Below are 25,000 nucleotides of genomic sequence, written 5' to 3' on the forward strand. Positions count from 1 at the left end.
GGACCCATAGAGAGGAAGGTCTACAATCCTGAGGAAGTCCCTTTACAATATGATATTATGTTGCTATGTGAATGATTATAGTTTTTATGGTAGGCCTACATGTATCAAGGGCCTGAGACTGAACTTTGGACTCATAAAAGGCCATTCAGAATGATAACAGTGTTTGACTTTAGAAAATGGTGATACATTTGTAACAAACTCAATATACTCAAGGTTTGTGTTCATATTTGTGGATCCATTTCATATTGTATATAATGTAATGATCTCATATTCATACAGATTTAGTTCCTACTGTATCTTTAATTCTTAGTTTATCAGACAGTCACCAACAAGTTGTTCTGGTCTTACCTGTTTCTCAGTCCTCTCTGCTGCAGCTGACACTGTATCATGGCCTTTATGTTCATCCATTGTACACAGCAGACAGATACACTGCTGATCGGTACGACAGTAAACCTCCAGCAGTTTGTCATGATGAGAGCAGATCTTCTCCTGTAGTTGTGCCGTGGCTTTGACCAGCTTGTGCTTCTTGAAACCAGGAAATTCATAGTGAGGTTGGAGGTGAGTCTCACAGTAAGAGGCCAGACATGCCAGACAGGACATGAGGGCTTTCTGCTTTCTGGTCCCAGTGCAGAAATCACACGCCACATCTCCAGGTCCAGCATAGCACAGAGCAGGAGGGGGAGCAGCCTGGAGTCCTGTCTTCCTCAGTTTCTCCACCACTTCAGCCAACACAATGTTTCTCTTCAGTACAGGTCTTGGGATAAAGGTCTGTCTGCACTGTGGACAGCTGTAGACACCTTTCAGATCATCCTGATCCCAGCTTTCTTTAATACAGCCCATACAGTAACTGTGTCCACAGGCAGTAGTCACCGGATCCTTCAGTAGATCCAGACAGATGGAGCAACAGAACAGTTCCTGATTCTCTGCCATTTTGGTGCTCTCTCCCGTAGGTTAAGCAATGGCAGTATGAAAGATGACTTTCTGTTTCATGGAACTCTACACCAGAGGAAGGGGAGTGGCTTCCTCCTGGACTGGGTTCTCTGTATGTAGAGGGGGAGTGGCTCTCTACTGGACTGTGTTCTCTGTATGTAGAGGGGGAGTGGCTTCCTCCTGGACTGTGTTCTCTGTATGTAGAGGGGGAGTGGCTTCCTACTGGACTGTGTTCTCTGTATGTAGAGGGGGAGTGGCTCTCTACTGGACTGTGTTCTCTGTGTTCTCTGTATGTTCTCTGTATGTAGAGGGGGAGTGGCTTCCTACTGGACTGGGTTCTCTGTATGTAGAGGGGGAGTGGCTTCCTACTGGACTGTGTTCTCTGTATGTAGAGGGGGTGTGGTTTCTTTGATAAGGAAGTGTGACAGAGTGTTGGGTCGTTGGCAGAGATAGTTATTATTTATGTTACATGTATTTGAAATACGTATTTTAAATACTTCTCAGTATTTTGTTATTTGAATTACACTGGGCTGAACAATACTCCAATTTATTTATTTTTTTATTTTCAAAATACATCTTTTTCTTGACCATTTTTTGTAGCAGTTCATGTCTTGTAGCCCCTCTTTAACCCTTTACTGGAATCAGAAGTCTGGTTTGATAAGAGTGTCTGCTAAATTAACTAAATATACATGTAAAAATGTTGATAAATACTTTGTTGACGGAAAATGTATTTGATACAATTGTAATATATTGTTGTCTCACTTAGCAGGTGTTGTTTATTTTGATACATTGATCTTTACGGTATCTTGTATCTATATTTTGAAATAGTATTTTTTACATTTTCGCTCCAACCTGGTAGTAGAATACTCTATGAGGTAGTGGCTGGGTTGGAGACCCACCAACCGCATGGTGCCTCACCAAACGAGCTGACTGCAGCAAGGTGTACTGCTTAACTAGGATGTGGTCCTAATTGGAGAGTGGCTTTAGGGTGAGTACACTTCCAACAGCAGGACTTCCCTTCAACATGTTACAGAAGATAATGTGGAGACAGAGATGGGCAGTATTTCTGTTATATGTATTTGAAATACATATTTAACCCTCCTGCTGTGTTCTGGTTGACTTGGACCGATTTGCAAGTTTTCTCTCTGAAAAATGTAGTTAATTTAATCTGATTGTCATAAGGTTCCATGATTTTGTCCACACAGGGCATCTGAACACACAAAATACATGTTGATGATTTTCATGAAATATTGGGTGTTTTATTTAACTTTTTTCCCAATCAAAAATGACAGGTCATTACAAATGAAGACTATAACTAGTGTATAACATTTTGTTCAGGCACATGCCCATTCATCAGATGGACACACTTCCTCTCCCAGACCCCCACATGGATGTGTGTTTGAGCACACACACACACACCCTATTCCCCTTGGCTTCAATGTCAACCCCCACAGGAACCTTTCCCCAATAGAATCTCTCCCCCAAGGGAACCACACCTGTTGGCATTCTCACAAACAATCGCAACATTGTTTCAATAATATATAGAACTTTTCTTGCAGCTGTGGAATATCCCAAGCCCTGGTAAACGATGTGCTCCGGGACATGTTAAATCATTTTGTGTTTGTCTACCTCGACGATGTCCTGTTTTTTTCCCCGTTCTGCCCAATAACACGTCCTCCATGTTCGACAAGTCCTTCAGCGCCTCCTGGAGAACCAGTTATTTGTGAAAGCGGAGAAATGCGAGTTCTACCGTTCTACCCTCTCCTTTCTGGGACATGTCATCGCTGAAGGAAATGTCCAGATGGACCCGGAAAAGATGAAAGCAGTAGTGGATTTGCCCCAACCTATGTCCAGGGTGCAGCTACAACATTTCCTGGGGTTTGCCCATTTCTACCGGTGTTTCATTCGAGGCTACAGCACTCTGGCAGCCCCACTCTTGGCACTCACCTCTCCCAATCTACTGTTCATATGGTTCCCAGCGGTTGACAGAGCCTTTGTGGACCTGAAGCATCAATTCATTACTGCCCTCAACCTCGTCCATCCGGACCCGTCCCGTCAGTTTGTGGTCGAGGTCGATGCTTCTGACGTTGGAGTGGGGGCTATCCTGTCGCAGCGATCCATCCAGGACATAAAGCTCCATCCCTGTGCCTTCCTGTCCTATCGTCTCAACTCTGCAGAAAGAAACTACGACCAACCGAGAACTCCTGGTGGTCAAGATGACACTGGAGGAGTGGAGACACTGGCTGGAGGGAGCAGAACATCTATTTTTGGTTTGGACCGATCACAAGAATTTGGAATATCTCCGAATATAACAGCACCATGTCAGAGTCAAGCAGAGTTTCATCAAACAAGTTTTTGTCCAGTACACATTCCTGGGCTGTCCCGATGTCCCTGTTATTGTTACTGAGGATTTGCTCAGAGAAGCCCAAACAACTTGTCCTGATTTGCCAAAACAGGAACAGTGAGCTCCAGTGTCTATTATAAATGGTCCTCTTTCATTTCCCCCACACTGTGAACTCACATGCCCCAACTGCCCACAGGTCCAGCGTTGAGTGTTGTTCCAGTCAGGAAGGGCCATGGCGGGCCCACCTCCTCTTCCTGTCCATGTCTGTTGGTCACCATAATGCTTAGTGGTGAAAAGCACATACCCTGCAGCCACCAGGTTCACAGGTGTGACTGATGTGACTGTGGGGGACCTGCAGGCTGTGGTTGTGGTGAGCCTGTAGAAACAATGCAGCCATCATATTGTGAGTAAAACCACCACTTCCTTTCTCGATCTGTGAAAGCTGGGCCTCCCTCAGTGCAGTTTCTAGTCCTCCTTTCACACTCTTCTATCTCCCTCTGGTATTGTCTTTACCATATCCGTGGCTTGTCTGACCTCTTTTAGCTATTTACTTTCATCCACATCATCTGTCTCCATTGTCTCTTTAATCTTATCAGCAATCAGCACCTGCAGATCTTCTATCAACTTCCTCTTCTCTTTTCATAATGTTTCAACTTGTTATTTTCCAGTCGTCCTTCTTCTCTCTTTCTTTCTTCCCTTTCTCTCTGGTCTCTGTATAGGTCACCCATGGATGGTAACACTGTATATTCCTTTTACTTCTTCAGTAGTTAGTTTGTTTTCAACGTTTGATTGATGACCCTGTGTACAGATGACATGTACATGTCCAAATATGGGCATCCGTCCAGGACATCCTGTTCCTGTGGTCACGTGTTAGAGGGTGTGTTATTTTATATCTATATTGTGTCTATTCCTTTGAAGTTGTCATGCTGATTGATGTCTAGCGACCTGGTTGAACTGGGGGGGTTCTGTGTTTGAACCTTTGAAAGAGAATGGCCTCACACCCCTCAGTTTTATTGCCCTTATGGTTGCTATCTATGAAGCAGGAATGTGTGTGTGTGTGTGTGTGTGTGTGTGTGTGTGTGTGTATATGTGTGGGTGTGTATGTATGTGTATGTGTGTGTGTGTGTCTGTGTCTGTGTATGTGTGTGTGTGTGTGTGTGTGTTAGAAACCAGGTCCCTAGGCATTGTGTCCATTTCAGGCTTTCAACAACAATAAAACAGCCATCTAAATAATGTTTCTCAGCCTAGTTTCCTATTTAGTTATCTTTATATGTACAGGCACAGCGCTTCCAGATGGCTCCAGCCTAAGGATTTTCAGGGCCTGTACACCTGGGGAGATTAGAACCCCAAAGAAAAGATCCTAAAGGTCATTTCAGATTCAGGTTTATCATGACAGCCTCTTTATGAAAGGCCTTTACTTATGGCTAAACAGCTTCTACACAGCTTATTAATTAATGCTGTGGGATAAATTAGGTGTTTCTAGGAGGCCTTAAACAAATCTACAGTGAAACAAACATGTACACTTTATACACATATTTATTGACTTTTAAAAAGACCACAGTAACATGACAGAATTTGTGCAAATGCGACGAAATCTGCTAGTGGATATTAAATGTAGAACAGTAGTATTCGGTAACAAGCAATACGTGTTAAATATGTGGCACAGGCAATCATGACAGCCTCTTTATGAAAGGCCTTTAACTATGGCTAAACAGTTTTCTACCCAGCGTATTAATTAATGATGTGGGCATACCCAGAATTTACATGCAGGACGGTTGATCTACACATGGAGGGAAAACTTACAGAGTTTTGATGGAGCGGGCAAGCGTCTTTGAGTTGGTGAATTGGAAACGGATAATGGTCAGGGCTAACCGGACCCTTTATCTGTAAGAAATAGTAAACGTTTTGAATTATAACGTGTTAAAATGTATGTACTGAATATTTTTGAATTAAATCTGGTTTTAAAAATGTATCTCACGATTTAACGATAGGGGAAGAGGTCATTTCATATTTCAGTTTAGGGGAAGAGGTCATTTCATATTTCAGTTTAGGGGAAGAGGTCATTTCATATTTCAGTTTAGGGGAAGAGGTCATTTCATATTTCAGTTTAGGGGAAGAGGTCATTTCATATTTCAGTTTAGGGGAAGAGGTCATTTCATATTTCAGTTTAGGGGAAGAGGTCATTTCATATTTCAGTTTAGGGGAAGAGGTCATTTCATATTTCAGTTTAGGGGAAGAGGTCATTTCATATTTCAGTTTAGGGGAAGAGGTCATTTCATATTTCAGTTTAGGGGAAGAGGTCATTTCATATTTCAGTTTAGGGGAAGAGGTCATTTCATATTTCGGTTTAGGGGAAGAGGTCATTTCATATTTCAGTTTAGGGGAAGAGGTCATTTCATATTTCAGTTTAGGGGAAGAGGTAATTTCATATTTCGGTTTAGGGGAAGAGGTCATTTCATATTTCGGTTTAGGGGAAGAGGTCATTTCATATTTCAGTTTAGGGGAAGAGGTAATTTCATATTTCGGTTTAGGGGAAGAGGTCATTTCATATTTCAGTTTAGGGGAAGAGGTCATTTCATATTTCAGTTTAGGGGAAGAGGTCATTTCATATTTCAGTTTGGGGGAAGAGGTCATTTCATATTTCGGATTAGGGGGGGTTATTAACTTTATGGAAAACAATATTCACACTATGTGGATTATAAACATGTCCATACATAGAGAACCAACACATCAAGATCTAACAGGGATGAGTGGGGATTCATAGTACAACAGGAGTCTTCTGTACCATGAAACATACATAGAGAGCCAACACATCAAGATCTAACAGGGTTGAGTGGGGATTCATAGTACAACAGGAGGCTTCTGTAACCTGCAATACGTGTTAAATATGTTTTACATACATCCACGACTGAATGGTTTCACAAACTCCCTTAAAGGTTTTGTAAGAAAGTTGTAACAGGCCTCATTCAACAGTCTAGAGATGAACCTAGAGACACCAAAACATCAACGTTTAGAGCAGCTTGGAGATTATTACCCATGTAAGGGGGAGCAAAGAGCTGATTTACCCAACTCTGTACAAACCCCGATGAACATGTACCCATTATAAAACAAAACGGTCTACGGTTTGGGGCCGTTATTATTGTGAGCACCCTGTGGTGCATTAAAAGAGCACAGCCTTGCGCTCTCTGTCTCCTGCGTCTGACTCCACACCCACGACACCCGGAACATTACAACTTCGTACCAGCTCCTTCCTGGCCTCGGGAGAAAAACAAGCCTGATGCCAGTAATGTACATCATACCAGCTCCTTCCTGGCCTCCAGAGAAAAACAAGCCTGATGCCAGTAATGTACATCATACCAGCTCCTTCCTGGCCTCCAGAGAAAAACAAGCCTGATGCCAGTAATGTACATCATACCAGCTCCTTCCTGGCCTCCAGAGAAAAACAAGCCTGATGCCAGTAATATACATCATACCAGCTCCTTCCTGGCCTCCAGAGAAAAACAAGCCTGATGCCAGTAATGTACATCATACCAGCTCCTTCCTGGCCTCCAGAGAAACACAAGCCTCATGCCGGTAATGTACATCATACCAGCTCCTTCCTGGCCTCCAGAGAAAAACAAGCCTGATGTCGGTAATAATAAACTATTTTCAGCTTGAGCTTCCTGATCAAGTTCTCCACATGAACAGTGAAGCTCAGCTTGTCATCAACCCACTCACCCAAATAGTTGTACACTTTGACTTGCTGTATAGTATGTCCAGACATTGTAGCAACGACATGATTAGTAACATGCCTGGCATCTGAAATTCAGAACCAGCTTCAAATCATTCAGATTCAGTTGTGTGATGTTAAATGCTCTTTGGGCATTTTCAAAAGATAAAGATAACCTACTACCACTTGAATACAGAACAGTATCATCTGTATAAAAATGAACATCCGCTGTTTCATTAAGATCCCCAATGTTGTTGATATACAAATGGAACAACATTGGTCCCAAAATAGAACCTTGCGGAACACCTGAGCACACCTCTATGGACTCAGATTTACAACCATCCTCCATTACACATTGTGTACGATTTGATAGGTAATTTATTAACCAATCTAGATCATGACCTGTAATTCCACAACATTTTAACCTTTGCACTAACACAGCATGGTCCACGGTGTCAAAAGCCTTCGACAAATCAATAAAGACAGACACACTTCTTGTCAAGAGCACAGTGGATGTCATTTAAAACCCTCCATGTTGCTGAAACAGTGCTGTGTCCAGACCTAAAGCCTGACTGCATCCATGTAAAACCCTCCATGTTGCTGAAACAGTGCTGTGTCCAGACCTAAAGCCTGACTGCATCCATGTAAAACCCTCCATGTTGCTGAAACAGTGCTGTGTCCAGACCTAAAGCCTGACTGCATCCATGTAAAACCCTCCATGTAGCTGAAACAGTGCTGTGTCCAGACCTAAAGTCTGACTGCATCCATGTAAAACCCTCCATGTTGCTGAAACAGTGCTGTGTCCAGACCTAAAGCCTGACTGCATCCATGTAAAACCCTCCATGTAGCTGAAACAGTGCTGTGGCCAGACCTAAAGCCTGACTGCATCCATGTAAAACCCTCCATGTTGCTGAAACAGTGCTGTGTCCAGACCTAAAGCCTGACTGCATCCATGTAAAACCCTCCATGTAGCTGAAACAGTGCTGTGTCCAGACCTAAAGCCTGACTGCATCCATGTAAAACCCTCCATGTTGCTGAAACAGTGCTGTGTCCAGACCTAAAGCCTGACTGCATCCATGTAAAACCCTCCATGTAGCTGAAACAGTGCTGTGGCCAGACCTAAAGCCTGACTGCATCCATGTAAAACCCTCCATGTAGCTGAAACAGTGCTGTGTCCAGACCTAAAGCCTGACTGCATCCATTAAAGAAGTTGTTTTCTTGGAGGCCTTCAGCTGCCTACTAACTAAGGACTCCAGTACCCTTTTGAAGACCTGAAGCATTATGGACTCTACCTCTGAACGAGGGTAATGAAACAGACGATATTCTACCATTCTGTACGAACGTCTTTACCAGAACTCCAAACAACACAAGCAGCTTTAACACACAGACACACCCCCCTGGAACATCCAGCCAATCAAACATAATCTAGCCCCTAACACGCATCACACTACTTTGTTACAAGTGCATCGCAGAATCAGCAAGGCCCGAGAGGGGCGCCTGGTCTGAAAATGATTCAAGAACATGGATACGGTATGACCCCATTATACATTTGTTGATAGAATATGTTAAAACAATGTCAACTAATGTTTAATTTCAGACTCCAACAATATCTATACAAACAGAATCTCCAAAGCCAGACGAGAAAGGGGCGCGGTATCCAGGATTCCTCAGAACAGCGTCAAAATAACACAGCTCATTTAACTATATATTGTTAATATGTTAATATATAATTTTTATATAATATATATTTTATTTTTAATACCCTATTTTGTATATATTTTTCTTTCAGAGTCCTCCCAGGCGTGCACCAACACAGAATGCCCAATACGTGGAGAGGACGTGGTCGAGGAGGAATTCGGCACCCAGGACAGACATAGTAAAATATGAGTGAATATTGAAGTCTGATAGTTTCAAGGCTTTAGTAAATAACAATTCTGAGGTAGACGATTTGTTGATGTATGAGGTGGCCAAACAGCTTGATACAGCCAATTCTGAGGTAGACGATTTGTTGATGTATGAGGTGGCCAAACAGCTTGATACAGCCAATTCTGAGGTAGAAACAACAGATCCTAAAGTAGATCAAGAGGTTTCTCACAGCCTTTTACATGGCTCTTAAAATCCAGAGAGGTTCGGCTACACCAACGAATGGTTGCTTTTCTAATGTGTCAATAGAGTCTAGATCCTTCTGGCATAAAAGCTTGTTAAACAACAATCTGATTCAAAAATGTAACATGGATCCTTCCAGAATACCAAAAGAACACATATCCGTAATTAACCAAATTAATGAGACAGGGCCGACATCTCCACCTATAATTCAGACACTTGAAAACCTGTTATCACAGATACCGGCAGAACTCATATCCTTAATTAACCAAATGAATGAGACAGGGCCGACATCTCCACCTATAATTCAGACACTTGAAAACCTGCTATCACAGATACCGGCAGAACTCATATCCTTAATTAACCAAATGAATGAGACAGGGCCGACATCTCCACCTATAATTCAGACACTTGAAAAGCTGTTATCACAGATACCGGCAGAACTCATATCCTTAATTAACCAAATGAATGAGACAGGGCCGACATCTCCACCTATAATTCAGACACTTGAAAACCTGCTATCACAGATACCGGCAGAACTCATATCCTTAATTAACCAAATGAATGAGACAGGGCCGACATCTCCACCTATAATTCAGACACTTGAAAACCTGTTATCACAGATACCGGCAGAACTCATATCCTTAATTAACCAAATGAATGAGAGCACAACATCCTTAACACCCTCCCTGCCACACACACACACCTCCTTAAACTCCCATGTCCGAGGAGTCTGAGCAACCACACAATGTTTTTGGGGAATTGGAAAATGGTGTAATAAATCAGTGTTGGTGGTTTTGATAGAAGTGTTTGTGTTGTTTACAGAAATAAATACAGCAATACAGAGAGTCGGCTGTTTTTTAATTTCACAGGGATGAATCAGATCCTTGATTATGCTGTTTTTTAATTTCACAGGGATGAATCAGAACCTTGATTATGCTGTTTTTTAATTTCACAGGGACGAATCAGATCCTTGATTATGCTGTTTTTTAATTTCACAGGGACGAATCAGATCCTTGATTATGCTGTTTTTTAATTTCACAGGGACGAATCAGAACCTTGATTATGCTGTTTTTTAATTTCACATGGATGAATCAGATCCTTGATTATGCTGTTTTTTAATTTCACAGGGACGAATCAGAACCTTGATTATGCTGTTTTTTAATTTCACAGGGATGAAACAGAACCTTGATTATGCTGTTTTTTAATTTCACAGGGATGAATCAGAACCTTGATTATGTTGTTTTTTATGTTATGATATTGGATACTCTGAGCGAACTTTTAGAAAGGGCTACAGATTTTGCAGAACCTCGTGATGTCTTACAACATGAAATTTGTGGAGATAGTATGCAAAACACTGTATCTCTTGTTTTACCCAACGGCGAAGCAGATCTTGAACAATTTATAGCCCTGCTGGAACGACTTGTTCAATCTAATTTATGCGTCACAGCTGATAGGACCCTGGAGCTCGTTGCACAAATTGTACGTCAACCCCGAGGCGGAGGGGGTCATAAGGAAACTTGATAGTCTCATGCAATCAGAAATCATAAACAATAAAAGGGCATATCTCATAAAAGTTCACAATCCTGGTTATCAGTTATGCTTTGCAATAGGCCTATAACATTTACTCAACCCTGGATGTACTGATCTAGAGGTTTTACAAAAGGCTTGGGAGCTCCAGAATGCAGTGGGTCTAGGTATACAGGAGGCTGTGGCTTTCTATGACATTGTCACATTTGAAAACTTTCTGAACATCAAGATTGTTGTTTTGTACCACAGTAGAGCTAATTCAGCTCTCTTGAAAGTCCAGAACAGCCCACAACCTCATCCTCAGATTCTGTACTTTTATGTGCAAAACACCCATTATTATGCTATTACCAACATCACAGCGTTTTTAGGAGTGCCTTATGTGTCCATCATGCCATACCGGCTACACCTGAAAGGGGGGGAACTCTTGTCGTTATAACTGTTCAGAGTGTCAGGCTACACCCGAAAGGTGTCGTTTGTCAGGATGAAAATTTTCAGATGCAACCCTTAAACCTAACAGCCTGTGCAGATTGTCAACGCACATGGCGTTCGTCCTACTGCTGTGAAAAACACAAAATTGAATCATGGCACCCCAAGGCATGTAAATCTGTAAGCAGTTGTGACATTAACAGGAAATGTCCAAAATGCCATCGCAATTACAACCTTAAAATAGACAGCCCTAAACCTCACGTGTGTGGAATCATACACTGCCCAATCTGTAAAGGGCCTTTGAAAAGCAGAGACGCTGAAGTGGTTCAAGAAGTGCCACACGAGTGTTATATTCAGCCCTTGGCAGAAGATGAACATTCAGAGAAATATGTGTTTCATTATTTTGAAACTAATCAGCAATCAGGTGTTAATTTGCCTATTTTTGTATCTACCACGACATTCAAGGGTGAAAAGTGGTCAGCAGATGGACCCAATTGTGCATTACTCTTTCTAAAACACTTTAGAAAACCCCAGTACAGAAACTTCACGTTTATCGCTTACAATTCTAGAGCCTATGATTCCTATGTTCTTCTGAACCCCTTGATACAACAAGGCGTTGCACCCAGGGTCATAGTTCAAGGTAGTAAAATCTAGTGTTTTTAGACCCCGCCTTCAACCAGAGATACATTGACAGTTTAAGTTTCTTACCCATGAGATTGGCTCAAATGCCAGAGGCCTTGGGTTTTGAAAACTCTGTGAAAGGTTGGTTTCCTCATTTCTTCACATCAGAGGAGAATCTACATTATATCGGATCTTATCCCAGTCCCGAAATGTATGGGTGTGATCAAATGTCTCCCATAGAGGGAGAGAGATTCATGACATGGTATGAGACAGTTCATTATAACACCTTTCCATAAAGAGATGGAGTCAAACTGTGACAACGATGTGGATATACTTCGTGACGGATGCTTCAGGTTCAGAGAAGAGGTAATCAAAGATGCCGGCATTGACCCCTGGAGTTGTACAACTATTGCATCGGCATGCACGACAGAGAAGGTATACATCTTGACCCTGATAGAATAGAGGTCAACAAAACCAAAAGAAATCTGTAGAAATTGTGTTTAAACTCGCTTTGGGGCAAACTTTCCCAGAGAAGCAATATGCGAACAGTGTCGATCAATAAAGATTGCAAAGAATTTATAGGATATTTTAAACAGACATGGATTGAACCCGTATGAAAAGGTCCAAAAATACACAAACCTCTTGCAAAGATATTTGGCCTTGGTAAAACAAGGTGAGAGACCAACCATTAACCTCTTGGATCCGGGAGAATTGTCATCAACTACACTAATTAGCATAGCACAACGGTCAAAAAATATTACTAGAAAATATTCATATTCATGAAATCACAAGTGAAATATAACGAAACACAGCTTAGCCTTTTGTTAATCACCCTGTCATCTCAGATTTTAAATTGTTTTACAGCCAAAGCAAGACAAGCGTTTGTGTAAGTTTATCGATAGCCTAGCATAGCATTATGTCCAGCTAGCAGCAGGAAGCTTGGTCACGAAAATCAGAAAAGCAATCAAATTAATCGTTTACCTTTGATGATCTTCAGTCACGAGACTCCCAGTTAGACAGCAAATGTTCCTTTTGTTCCTAAAGATTATTTTTATACCCAAAATACCTCCATTTGTTGGTCATATTATGTTGAGACATCCACCAGAAATAGCGGTCACGACAACGTCGAAAAAAATTCAAAATTATATCCACAATATCGACAGAAACATGGCAAACGTTTTTTATAATCAATCCTCAAGGTGTTTTTCAAATACGTAAATTAAACTACCTCTAAGAGACGTAGACACCTTCTGGAATACGTAGAAAAAGGAATCTGGTTGATATCCCTTTCAATGGCCAATAGGGATACATAGGAGCACAACGGTTTCAAAATAAGATGCACTTCCTGATTGGATTTTCCTCAGGGTTTCACCTGCAATATAAGTTCTGTTATACTCACAGACAATATTTTGACAGTTTTGGAAACTTTAGAGTGTGTTCTATCTTAATCTGTCAATTGTATGCATATTCTAGCTTCTGGGTATAAGAAATATGCAGTTTAATTTGGGCACGTTTTTCATCCAAATATCACAATACTGCCCCTGGTGTTCTATGAATTATGTAAGATAAACCACTTACCCGTGTGCCCCTACTGCTGGTCAGGTGTATCATGTGAAGGATCGGTATAATTAATAGATTGTTTAATTGTTTAAATGATTTTTAAGGTTCCGGAGAAGTGCAGTGATTAGTGACACTCTTTAGGATGTGTATTTATGGTTGTTTGTAATTTAGTCTTTTTATCATTATATTTGTTATTGCTTTCATCATGGAGGACCACTTTGGAAACATTTTAATGAATACCTTCAAGTGATTTCCTCTGGGTTCACATTGTACAGTTTGTTGTATATGTCTGTTACCCAAAATACATTAAATTCAACACAAAGTAATCAGATCACAGTGACCCCACAGTAATCAGATCACCGTGACCCCACAGTAATCAGATCACGGTGACCCCAGAGTGACACGGTGACCCCACAGTAATCAGATCACGGTGACCCCACAGTAATCAGATCACAGTGACCCCACAGTAATCAGATCACTGAGACCCCACAGTAATCAGATCACAGTGACCCCACAGTGACATGGTGACCCCACAGTAATCAGATCACAGTGACCCCACAGTGACCCCACAGTAATCAGATCACAGTGACCCCACAGTAATCAGATCACGGTGACCTCACAGTGACACAGTGACCCCAAAGTAATCAGATCACGGTGACCCCACAGTAATCAGATCACGGTGACCCCACAGTAATCAGATCACGGTGACCCCACAGTAATCAGATCACAGTGACCCCACAGTAATCAGATCACGGTGACCCCACAGTAATCAGATCACCGGTGACCCCACAGTAATCAGATCACGTTGACCCCACAGTGACACGGTGACCCCACAGTAATCAGATCACAGTGACCCCACAGTAATCAGATCACAGTGACCCCACAGTAAACAGATTTATAGAATATCTATCCAATGTGGAAGCAAAGGTGTGATCAATGGTGCCGTCCTCGACAACGGTGACGTCCTCGACAACGGTGACGTCCTCGACAACGGAGACGTCCTCAACAACGGTGACGTCCTCAACAACGGAGACGTCCTCTACAACGGAGACGTCCTCTACAATGGAGACGTCCTCAACAATGGAGACGTCCTCTACAATGGAGACGTCCTAAACAATGGAGACGTCCTCTACAATGGAGACGTCCTCAACAATGGAGACGTCCTCTACAACGGTGACGTCCTCAACAATGGAGACGTCCTCTACAACGGTGACGTCCTCAACAATGGAGACGTCCTCTACAATGGAGACGTCCTCAACAATGGAGACGTCCTCTACAATGGAGACGTCCTCAACAATGGAGACGTCCTCAACAATGGAGACGTCCTCAACAATGGAGACGTCCTCTACAATGGAGACGTCCTAAACAATGGAGACGTCCTCTACAATGGAGACGTCCTCAACAATGGAGACGTCCTCTACAACGGTGACGTCCTCAACAATGGAGACGTCCTCTACAACGGTGACGTCCTCAACAATGGAGACGTCCTCAACAATGGAGACGTCCTCAACAATGGAGACGTCCTCAACAATGGAGACGTCCTCTACAATGCAATTATTTTTTAGATGCAAATATAATAAATTAAACGAAACAAGTTACAATTATGAAAATAAACAACATTAAGCACACATTCATTTGCATCAAGCACGTCTTGACAATTTGGACCAAGTCAGTATATAGTGATGTACCTGAATATCTCACCATTTCCTCCACTGTCCTCTCCTGCTGGTCAGTATATCATTCCTGTCCCTCACCATTTCCTCCACTGTCCTCTCCTGCTGGTCAGTATATCATTCCTGTCCCTCACCATTTCCTCCACTGTCCTCTCCTGCTGGTCAGTATATCATTCCTGTCCCTCACCATTTCCTCCACTGTCCTCTCCTGCTGGTCAGTATATCATTCCTGTCCCTCACCATTTCCTCCACTGTCCTCTCCTGCTGGTCAGTATATCATTAGTTTGGGATTCAGACCTGCAGTCTTGATTTCAGACCACTTTGGAGAAGTGTTCCACTTAATGGGGTTAAACTGATATTAAAATGACAACTCCATAGGTGGTACCAGGTCAGGGGAGTTCATCTCTGCTCCCAGCATCCCTGGGACAGTACTGATCAACATAGCTGACCTGATGCAGAGGTGGACCAGTGATGTTTTCCTCTCAGTGGTGAGACTTGCCCTTCCATTTGACACACTGTTACCTAATGAGATCATACAAGACGTTGCAGGCTTATTGCATGTGGAAACAGACCTGCGTTAAAATAATGTTGAAGATTTAATAAGCAGTGTTTGATTGAGTTTGTTGTAATGGAACCAATAGATAAGTCCTAAAAGTACAAACAAACCCCGCCCACCTGGAGGACAAAGGAAATGCTCAAATAGTATTTGAATCCAGGGTGTTATTCGTTAGAGAACACTGTAGCAAAACATTTAGCAACAGAATTATTTTAGTTCAGTTAGTCCCTTCGTGTTTCAGTTCATATTCTTCAGTTTGGTGCCTCGTGAATATGATTCAGGTCTCCGTGGAAACATCAATGTAAATTTACCTATGATTTTTACTCCTCACTTTCCCTTTCAGGTCCATATGGTTTTACTGCCCCCTGCTGGAGACTGGAGCACAATGCAGTCCCTTTCAGGTCCATAGGGTTTTACTGCCCCCTGCTGGAGACTGGAGCACTCTGCAGTCCCTTTCAGGTCCATAGGGTTTTACTGTCCCCTGCTGGAGACTGGAGCACACTGCAGTCCCTTTCAGGTCATAGGGTTTTACTGCCCCCTGCTGGAGACTGGAGCACACTGCAGTCCCTTTCAGGTCATAGGGTTTTACTGCCCCCTGCTGGAGACTGTTGCACACTGCAGTCCCTTTCAGGTCCATAGGGTTTTACTGCCCCCTGCTGGAGACTGTTGCACACTGCAGTCCCGTTCATGTCCTTAGGGTTTTACTGCCCCCTGCTGGAGACTGGAGCACACTGCAGTCCCTGTCTTTCTTTGTGCAGCCGGATGATGAGGCCCTCATCAATGCAGGTACTGTATGTAGAACCATAGTAAAGACCAGTATGGGCTATCAATACAGGTACTGTATGTAGAACCATAGTAAAGACCAGTATGGACTATCAATACAAAGTGACCATTTAGAATGAAGCCCAGTTCAATGAGAGGAAGTCTTAACAGAACTGGGGGATGACAGACAGGAAGTGGGCGGGTGGAGATCTACTATATTTTTGTGCCAAACACTAAAGCATGATATTGTAATAAATCTACACCCTATTCCCTACGTAGAACACTACTTTAGACCTGGTCAGAAGCACCGTAGTGCACTACGTAGGGAATAGGGAACCATTTGGAACAGAGACAGTAATTCCCCTGAACATCTTCCTCTTGCTCATCTGGTTTCTTGAACAGCCCTTCACTCCTCCCCTCTTCCTCCCCTCCTCCCTTTTCATTCTATTCTATCAGCCACACCACTAGCTCACCTCCACACAATACATTTACAAGTTAAAGACACACCTTGGAATAAATAACAAAGGAAAACTATTACTAGATGAAGTTGAGTGTTTTTTATTATTTCCCATCACCATAAATCATATTTAATCACTGAACAGTAGCAGACCCAACTTCATCTGTTCCTGACTCTGGATAGTGGATTAAAAAGACCATCAATCTCCAATGATATTAAAGTACTATTCTGAACATTACTGATATACTGAGTGGCAAGTCCAGATATCTGCTGGTTTTATTGTTTAGTCAACAGCACCACCTGCTGGACAGGTTTAATGTTGCTGGACTGAGCAGTATGGGAGGATGAAAGATGACACATTTAGGGCCGGTTTCCTGGACATCTACATTGAACATACTGTTTAGTCCAGGACTAGGATTCATCTGTGTCTGGGAAACCAGACCATATGGTTTAGTAGAAAGTAAGTGATACCAGCTTGTAGTGGGCTGACTAGTCCTGAATTGTCCTTTAGTTCCTGGACCATTTTCCATGCAGCTCCAGGTGACAGAGAACACATCAATTAGGACCGAGCCAACAAGCTGATCAATGATACTGAGGAGAATTACATAGAGACAGAGAACCAACTGAGAAAACATATCAATGGTTCTGAATGACAACCAATATACATCAACACCAGACATCATGATTCATGGAAATGTACAAGATTAAAACATTGTATTGAATTTTAATTAATAACAAATCAGTTTACAGTTTAACCAGCTCAGCTATAGACTACACCAGCATGACTAGTATCTATGTGGACCCTACTACAGTTTAACCAGCTCAGCTATAGACTACACCAGCATGACTAGTATCTATGTGGACCCTACTACAGTTTAACCAGCTCAGCTATAGACTACACCAGCATGACTAGTATCTATGTGGACCCTACTACAGTTTAACCAGCTCAGCTATAGACTACACCAGCATGACTAGTATCTATGTGGACCCTACTACAGTTTAACCAGCTCAGCTATAGACTACACCAGCATGACTAGTATCTATGTGGACCCTACTACAGTTTAACCAGCTCAGCTATAGACTACACCAGCATGACTAGTATCTATGTGGACCCTACTACAGTTTAACCAGCTCAGCTATAGACTACACCAGCATGACTAGTATCTATGTGGACCCTACTACAGTTTAACCAGCTCAGCTATAGACTACACCAGCATGACTAGTATCTATGTGGACCCTACTACAGTTTAACCAGCTCAGCTATAGACTACACCAGCATGACTAGTATCTATGTGGACCCTACTACAGTTTAACCAGCTCAGCTATAGACTACACCAGCATGACTAGTATCTATGTGGACCCTACTACAGTTTAACCAGCTCAGCTATAGACTACACCAGCATGACTAGTATCTATGTGGACCCTACTACAGTTTAACCAGCTCAGCTATAGACTACACCAGCATGACTAGTATCTATGTGGACCCTACTACAGTTTAACCAGCTCAGCTATAGACTACACCAACATGACTAGTATCTATGTGGACCCTACTACAGTTTAACCAGCTCAGCTATAGACTACACCAGCATGACTAGTATCTATGTGGACCCTACTACAGTTTAACCAGCTCAGCTATAGACTACACCAGCATGACTAGTATCTATGTGGACCCTACTACAGTTTAACCAGCTCAGCTATAGACTACACCAGCATGACTAGTATCTATGTGGACCCTACTACAGTTTAACCAGCTCAGCTATAGACTACACCAGCATGACTAGTATCTATGTGGACCCTACTACAGTTTAACCAGCTCAGCTATAGACTACACCAGCATGACTAGTATCTATGTGGACCCTACTACAGTTTAAACAGCTCAGCAGTACCTCCTACATAGAGCCTAAACCCAGGATAGAGGGGCTGAGTGAATGTGGTCTGGACTCTGTGGAGGAGGGTCATTGTGTCAGAGACACTGTAGAAGGACAGAGTACCTGCCTTGTGATCCAGGTACACTCCTACTCTGGAGGACTGAGGGCCTGATACTTTAGTCTCAACATTATTGTGTCTGAAACAATAACCACCTCCAGAGCAATATAAACTCCAGGACTTGTTATTGTGTCCAAATGCACCATCATTACCTCTCTCTGTTCTGCTGATGTCTTTATATGAGACTGCTGTAACAACAACACCAGTCCTCTCCACCTCCCAGTAACAGCGTCCAGACAGACCCTCTCTACACAGAACCTGCCAGTAGTTGGTGAATCTGTCTGGATGGTCAGGATATGGTTGGACTTGGTCTGTATTGGTCACCTTTCTGTTCCCTTCAGACAGAGAGAGGTGTGTACAGGTCACCTTTCTGTTCCCTTCAGACAGAGAGAGGCGTGTGTCTGCTGTGTTTGGGTCCAGTGTGAGCTGACAGGAATCTGGGAGAAGAGCAGAGACCAATGAGGGGAGTCAGAACAATAAGTTAAGTCAGATACTGTATCTACCCTGTCTTTGATTAGAGCACAGCAGAGATCAAATCAGAGAAATATGAGGAGTCAGATAGATACCCAGTCTTTGATTAGATCTACTATTGCTATATATTTCTAGAGGGATTGTTAGGAGTGTCAGTAAAAAGAGACTGTTAGTTACTTCACAATAAAGAGACTCACATTGTAACAACTGTTCTCTGGTCTTGGGCTCTGGAGGCAGTACAACATCCACTATATTCACTACAGACACACAAACACATTGACAGAGAGAGGGAATGTTATCATCAGACCATATTCCACATGTATATGACTAGTAGGGAACTTTCAATGGTCTAAAGTTGATGTTCTTATTGTTTTCAACACACCTGTAGTGGAGATCTTGGTCCATTCTCCTTTAAGGAAGTCTTCTAGTTTCTCTCTCAGTTCAGACACAGTCTTACTCACATCTCCAAAGTACTGAAGAGGACGGACAACGATGCTGGGTAAGTCTGAAGATACACTGATACTGGAGAGAGACTGATACCTCTGGAGGGAGGGAGGGAGAGAGAGAGAGAGAGAGAGAGAGAGAGAGAGAGAGAGAGAGAGAGAGAGAGAGAGAGAGAGAGAGAGAGAGAGAGAGAGAGAGAGAGAGAGAGAGAGAGAGAGAGAAGGAGACTGATAACTCTGGAGAGAGAGAGAGAGAGAGAGAGAGAGAGAGAGAGAGAGAGAGAGAGAGAGAGAGAGAGAGAGAGAGAGAGAGAGAGAGAGAGAGAGAGAGAGAGAGAGAGAGAGAGAGAGAGAGAGAGAGAGAGAGAGAGAGAGAGAGAGAGAGAGAGAGAGAGAAGGAGACTGATAACTCTGGAGAGAGAGAGAGAGAGAGAGAGACTGATACCTCTGTAGAGAGAGAGAGAGAGGCAGAGCAGAGGTCAGAATCAGAGCTCCTGCATTTTTCAGCATTTTCTTTAAAAAAGATAGGTTAGGAGTTAGATAAACTTGGATTTTTTGTCAGGAACACATACTGGATTCTACCCTCTTCAACATAACCCCTACTTCAAATCAAAACTTAAAACCTACAACCTCATTTTGGACGGAATTACGGAATCACCTGGAAAGTTCACAACAACCAAGGATTTTTTACCCTATACAGCAAATTCTCTGGAAAACAACAGAAACCTGAAAACACCATCCAACCTGGAACTGAGTGAGTAATGTTTAGTCTGAAACAATATTTTATTTCCAAAAGCCAAGAAGAAAAATACACAACATTACTTTATAAGGACTGAATTCTAACATAATTCTGCCAAGCTTGATACAGCTTCAACTAGCACTGACGTGTCAAGTGAGAGGTGTCAAAGCCCATTAGCCCAACAATGGCAGGAGAGTCACACAGTCTACCCCAACCAAATGGAGAGGCCTTAGAAGCTCCCTCCCGCTGTTCAGAGGTAATTAAAATACAGTACCCTTTGCATGTAAAGAATGATAAGGCAAGAAAAGACCACAAGAAGAAGCTCCTTATGGAAAATCAAGAGACACTTTTTGCTGACTATTACAAAAATGGGAACATCAGCAACCTCATCTTCCACACAAACCATCCCCTGGCATGGCACAGTGCTATATTAGCACACTACCCCTTTGTTACGAGAGGGGGGATTAACGAGGGGTGGAAACTCAGAATACTTGATAACGAGGACTCTGAGTTAAGTAATATAAATATCTATAAATCCGGATCAGTAATGGTACAGAATAACCACAAACAGTTTCAGCTGGACTTTCACATAATCAAAGAATTAGCCCAGCAGGAGAAGCTCTGCCTTGATAATGATACCCCCACACAGAGCGGGTCAGACCAGACCTCTTCATTATGTAACCCCACAGATGAGCAACCCCCAGTGGAGAGTCAACCTCCCAGCACAGATTACCACTCCCTCATTGAAATGAAGGACAAATTCACCCAGCTGGAGGTAAGACAGGTGGAGCTGGAACAGCAGGTGATTACACTTCAGTCAGCGCAGACCCAGACAACAGTCCAGCACAACAACAGCCCCTTAACCAGACCCGGAGAGCTGGAGGTGGACAGAGACATATCTGCACTTTGGACAGTGGTGAGACAAATACAACAGGAGAAAGAGGAGCAGAACAGAGCACTAGAGGAGAGTATCAGACTGCAGGTGGAGGAGAGGTTGAGGGGGATGGAGGAGAAATTGATGGGGACGGCGTGTGACAGAGAACAACCCACTAGAGAGGTGGCCACCCCCACAGAGAAGCCAGCAGAACAGCCCACTTCAGCACCCAACAAAAGTCTCGACACCACAGCAGAACAGTCCACACCAGACCCTGAACATAGAGTCGACACCACAGCAGAACAGTCCACACCAGACCCTGACCATAGAGTCGAAATCACAGCAGAACAGACAAATGAAGAACCCCAAGCCCAGAGGCTCTCACCCCCTCTGAGCACCCCCCCTGTCAGCCACCCTGATAGCCCTTTTGACAACCCCCCCACACCCACTGAGGACAAACACAAGACACAGATTGTACTACTTATGGACTCAAATGGGAAATATATAGAAGAAAAAAAACTTTTTCCCAAACACAGTGTGTCTAAACTCTGGTGTCCAAACACCCAGCGTGCCCTCGACCTTCTGTCTGAGGCCAAACTAGGCTCACCCAGCCACATAATAATACACACAGGCACAAACGACCTGAGAGCACTGCAGGAAAGAGTGGCCACAGCACTGAAGAGAGTGATTGAAAAGGCTTCTTCTACTTTCCCCAACGCACAAGTGGTTATCTCCACCCTGCTACCACGAAAAGACTTCCACCCTGCCACAATACAGCGGGTAAATGCAAGTATTTCCCGTGACTGTGCCTCAAAACCAAACGTTTTCCTGGCCCACCACTCCACCCTGGACTTGAACAGCCTCTATGACCAGGTCCACCTCTACAAGGCAGCAGTGCCCACCTTTGCCCGAACTCTAAAGGACATCGCTCTCAAACGTATCCCCAACACTTCACACAGGAGCAACAGATCAATAGACACCCCATCCAGACCAGCGAGACACCCTCCCAGATCTGCAGGACCCCCCCCTGGACCTACACATAGAGGACCCACGCCAAGAGGAATTACATCCAGACCACAGTACACCCAGACACATCCACACCCCCACCCCAACCAATCAACACCCCCCCACGTCAACCATGCCCACACCCCATTTAGGCCCACCCAGGTCAGACCTATGCCACTCCTGCCCACCCCCTGCACCCCACCCCCGCAAAGAGGGCCTCAACATGGAAGCCACACATACGCCCAGGTAGTGAGCGGGCAAACAGTCCCAACCCCCACTCTCACACTCGCCGAAGCCAATGGCATGTACCAGATGCTCAGCAGGCTCTGCTCACACTTACTGGCCTGAGGCCAAACCACGACCAACAACATTGGACACTCTATGGAACAAAAAGCCTTCACTATATTATCATGGAATATCCAAGGCCTGAGGTCATCTGCCTTTGGCCTAAAGAGCAGAAACCCGGACTTCACCAAAGAAATAGGTAATACAGACATTGTCATCCTGCAAGAAACCTGGTATAGAGGAGACGGACCCACTGGTTGCCCTCTAGGTTACAGAGAGCTGGTAGTCCCATCCACCAAACTACCAGGTGTGAAACAGGGAAGGGACTCAGGGGGTATGCTAATTTGGTATAGAGCAGACCTAACTCACTCCATTAAATTAATCAAAACAGGAACATTTTACATTTGGCTAGAAATTCAAAAGGAAATTATCCTAACAGAGAAAAATGTCCTCCTGTGTGCTACCTATATCCCCCCACTAGAATCCCCATATTTTAATGAAGACAGCTTCTCCATCCTGGAGGGGGAAATCAATCATTTCCAGGCCCAGGGACATGTACTAGTCTGTGGCGACCTAAATGCCAGAACCGGACAAGAACCTGACACCCTAAGCACACAGGGGGACAAACACCTGCCTGGAGGTGACAGCATTCCCTCCCACATATGCCCCCCTAGGCACAACTATGACAACATAACCAACAAAAACGGGTCACAACTCCTGCAGCTCTGTCGCACGCTGGGTATGTACATAGTCAACGGTAGGCTTCGAGGGGACTCCTATGGTAGGTACACCTATAGCTCATCTCTTGGCAGTAGTACTGTAGACTACTTTATCACCGACCTCAACCCAGAGTCTCTCAGAGCGTTCACAGTCAGCCCACTGACACCCCTATCAGACCACAGCAAAATCACAGTCTACTTAAACAGAGCAATAATCAATCATGAGGCATCAAAGCCAAAGGAACTGAGTAACATTAAGAAATGCTATAGATGGAAGGAATGCAGTTTGGAAACCTACCAAAAAACAATTAGGCAACAACAAATTCAATCCCTTTTAGACAATTTCCTGGGTAAAACGTTCCGCTGTAATAGTGAAGGTGTAAACTTGGCAGTAGAAAATCTTAACAGTATATTTGACCTCTCAGCTTCCCTATCAAATCTAAAAATCTCAAATAGAAAACCGAAGAAAATTAACAATAATGACAAATGGTTTGATGAAGAATGCAAAAATCTAAGAAAGAAATTGAGAAACCTGTCCAACCAAAAACATAGAGACCCGGAAAACCTGAGTCTACGCCTTCACTATGGTGAATCACTAAAACAATACAGAAATACACTACGGAAAAAGAAGGAACAGCATGTCAGAAATCAGCTCAATGCAATTGAAGAATCCATAGACTCTAACCACTTCTGGGAAAATTGGAAAACACTAAACAAACAACAACAAGAATAATTATCTATCCAAAATGGAGATGTATGGGTAAACCACTTCTCCAATCTTTTTGGCTCTATAACAAAGAATAAAGAGCAAAAACATATACATGATCAAATACAGATCTTAGAATCATCTATTAAAGACTACCAGAACCCACTGGATTATCCAATTACATTGAATGAGTTACAGGACAAAATAAAAACCCTCCAACCCAAAAAGGCCTGTGGTGTTGATGGTATCCTCAATGAAATGATCAAATATACAGACAACAAATTCCAATTGGCTATACTAAAACTCTTTAACATCATACTTAGCTCTGGCATCTTCCCCAATATTTGGAACCAAGGACTGATCACCCCAATCCACAAAAGTGGAGACAAATTTGACCCCAATAACTACCGTGGAATATGTGTCAACAGTAACCTTGGGAAAATCCTCTGCATTATTATTAACAGCAGACTCGTACATTTCCTCAATGAAAACAATGTACTGAGCAAATGTCAAATTGGCTTTTTACCAAATTACCGTACAACAGACCATGTATTCACCCTGCACACCCTAATTGACAACCAAACAAACCAAAACAAAGGCAAAGTCTTCTCATGCTTTGTTGATTTCAAAAAAGCCTTCGACTCAATCTGGCATGAGGGTCTGCTATACAAACTGATGGAAAGTGGTGTTGGGGGTAAAACATACGACATTATAAAATCCATGTACACAAACAACAAGTGTGCGGTTAAAATTGGCAAAAAACACACATTTCTTCACACAGGGTCGTGGGGTTAGACAGGGATGCAGTTTAAGCCCCACCCTCTTCAACATATATATCAACGAATTGGCGCGGGCACTAGAAAAGTCTGCAGCACCCGGCCTCCCCCTGCTAGAATCCGAAGTCAAATGTCTGCTGTTTGCCGATGATCTGGTGCTTCTGTCACCAACCAAGGAGGGCCTACAGCAGCACCTAGATCTTATGCACAGATTCTGTCAGACCTGGGCCCTGACAGTAAATCTCAGTAAGACCAAAATAATGGTGTTCCAAAAAAGGTCCAGTCACCAGGACCACAAATACAAATTCAATCTAGACACTGTTGC

At 43.2% G+C, this 25,000-nt stretch overlaps 3 protein-coding genes across 9 annotated transcripts in view; 1 reads left to right on the forward strand and 2 right to left on the reverse strand.

The window, feature by feature from the left end:
• LOC139406323 (tripartite motif-containing protein 16-like) overlaps positions 1 to 1,161 on the reverse strand; it is a 7,985-nt gene extending 6,824 nt beyond the window's left edge. Inside the window, exon 1 of the mRNA XM_071148818.1 lies at positions 349 to 1,161. Coding sequence (XP_071004919.1) covers positions 349 to 930 — 582 coding nt within the window. The 5' untranslated portion in view covers positions 931 to 1,161. The remainder of the gene's footprint in view (positions 1 to 348) is intronic.
• Positions 1 to 25,000, forward strand: part of LOC139406322 (tripartite motif-containing protein 16-like) — a 138,959-nt gene that overhangs the window by 104,246 nt on the left and 9,713 nt on the right. The gene's annotated exons all lie outside the window — the stretch shown is intronic.
• Positions 16,757 to 25,000, reverse strand: part of LOC139406310 (E3 ubiquitin/ISG15 ligase TRIM25-like) — a 15,162-nt gene continuing 6,918 nt past the window's right edge. The window contains exons 4-8 of one of the 7 annotated variants that reach the window (XM_071148798.1): positions 19,511 to 19,670; positions 19,326 to 19,385; positions 19,024 to 19,094; positions 18,810 to 18,981; positions 16,757 to 17,262 (exon numbers count right to left, since the gene is read on the reverse strand). In XM_071148798.1, the coding sequence (XP_071004899.1) occupies positions 17,231 to 17,262; positions 18,810 to 18,981; positions 19,024 to 19,094; positions 19,326 to 19,385; positions 19,511 to 19,670 (495 nt within the window). In that variant the 3' untranslated portion in view covers positions 16,757 to 17,230. Of the gene's footprint in view, positions 19,095 to 19,325; positions 19,386 to 19,510; positions 19,671 to 25,000 lie in introns of all 7 variants that reach the window. The other 6 variants (XM_071148795.1, XM_071148794.1, XM_071148796.1 and 3 more) reach the window with 6 other exon arrangements.

The sequence above is a fragment of the Oncorhynchus clarkii genome, chromosome 4 (assembly GCF_045791955.1).
Source record: "Oncorhynchus clarkii lewisi isolate Uvic-CL-2024 chromosome 4, UVic_Ocla_1.0, whole genome shotgun sequence".
Classification (NCBI taxonomy): Eukaryota; Metazoa; Chordata; class Actinopteri; order Salmoniformes; family Salmonidae; genus Oncorhynchus; species Oncorhynchus clarkii.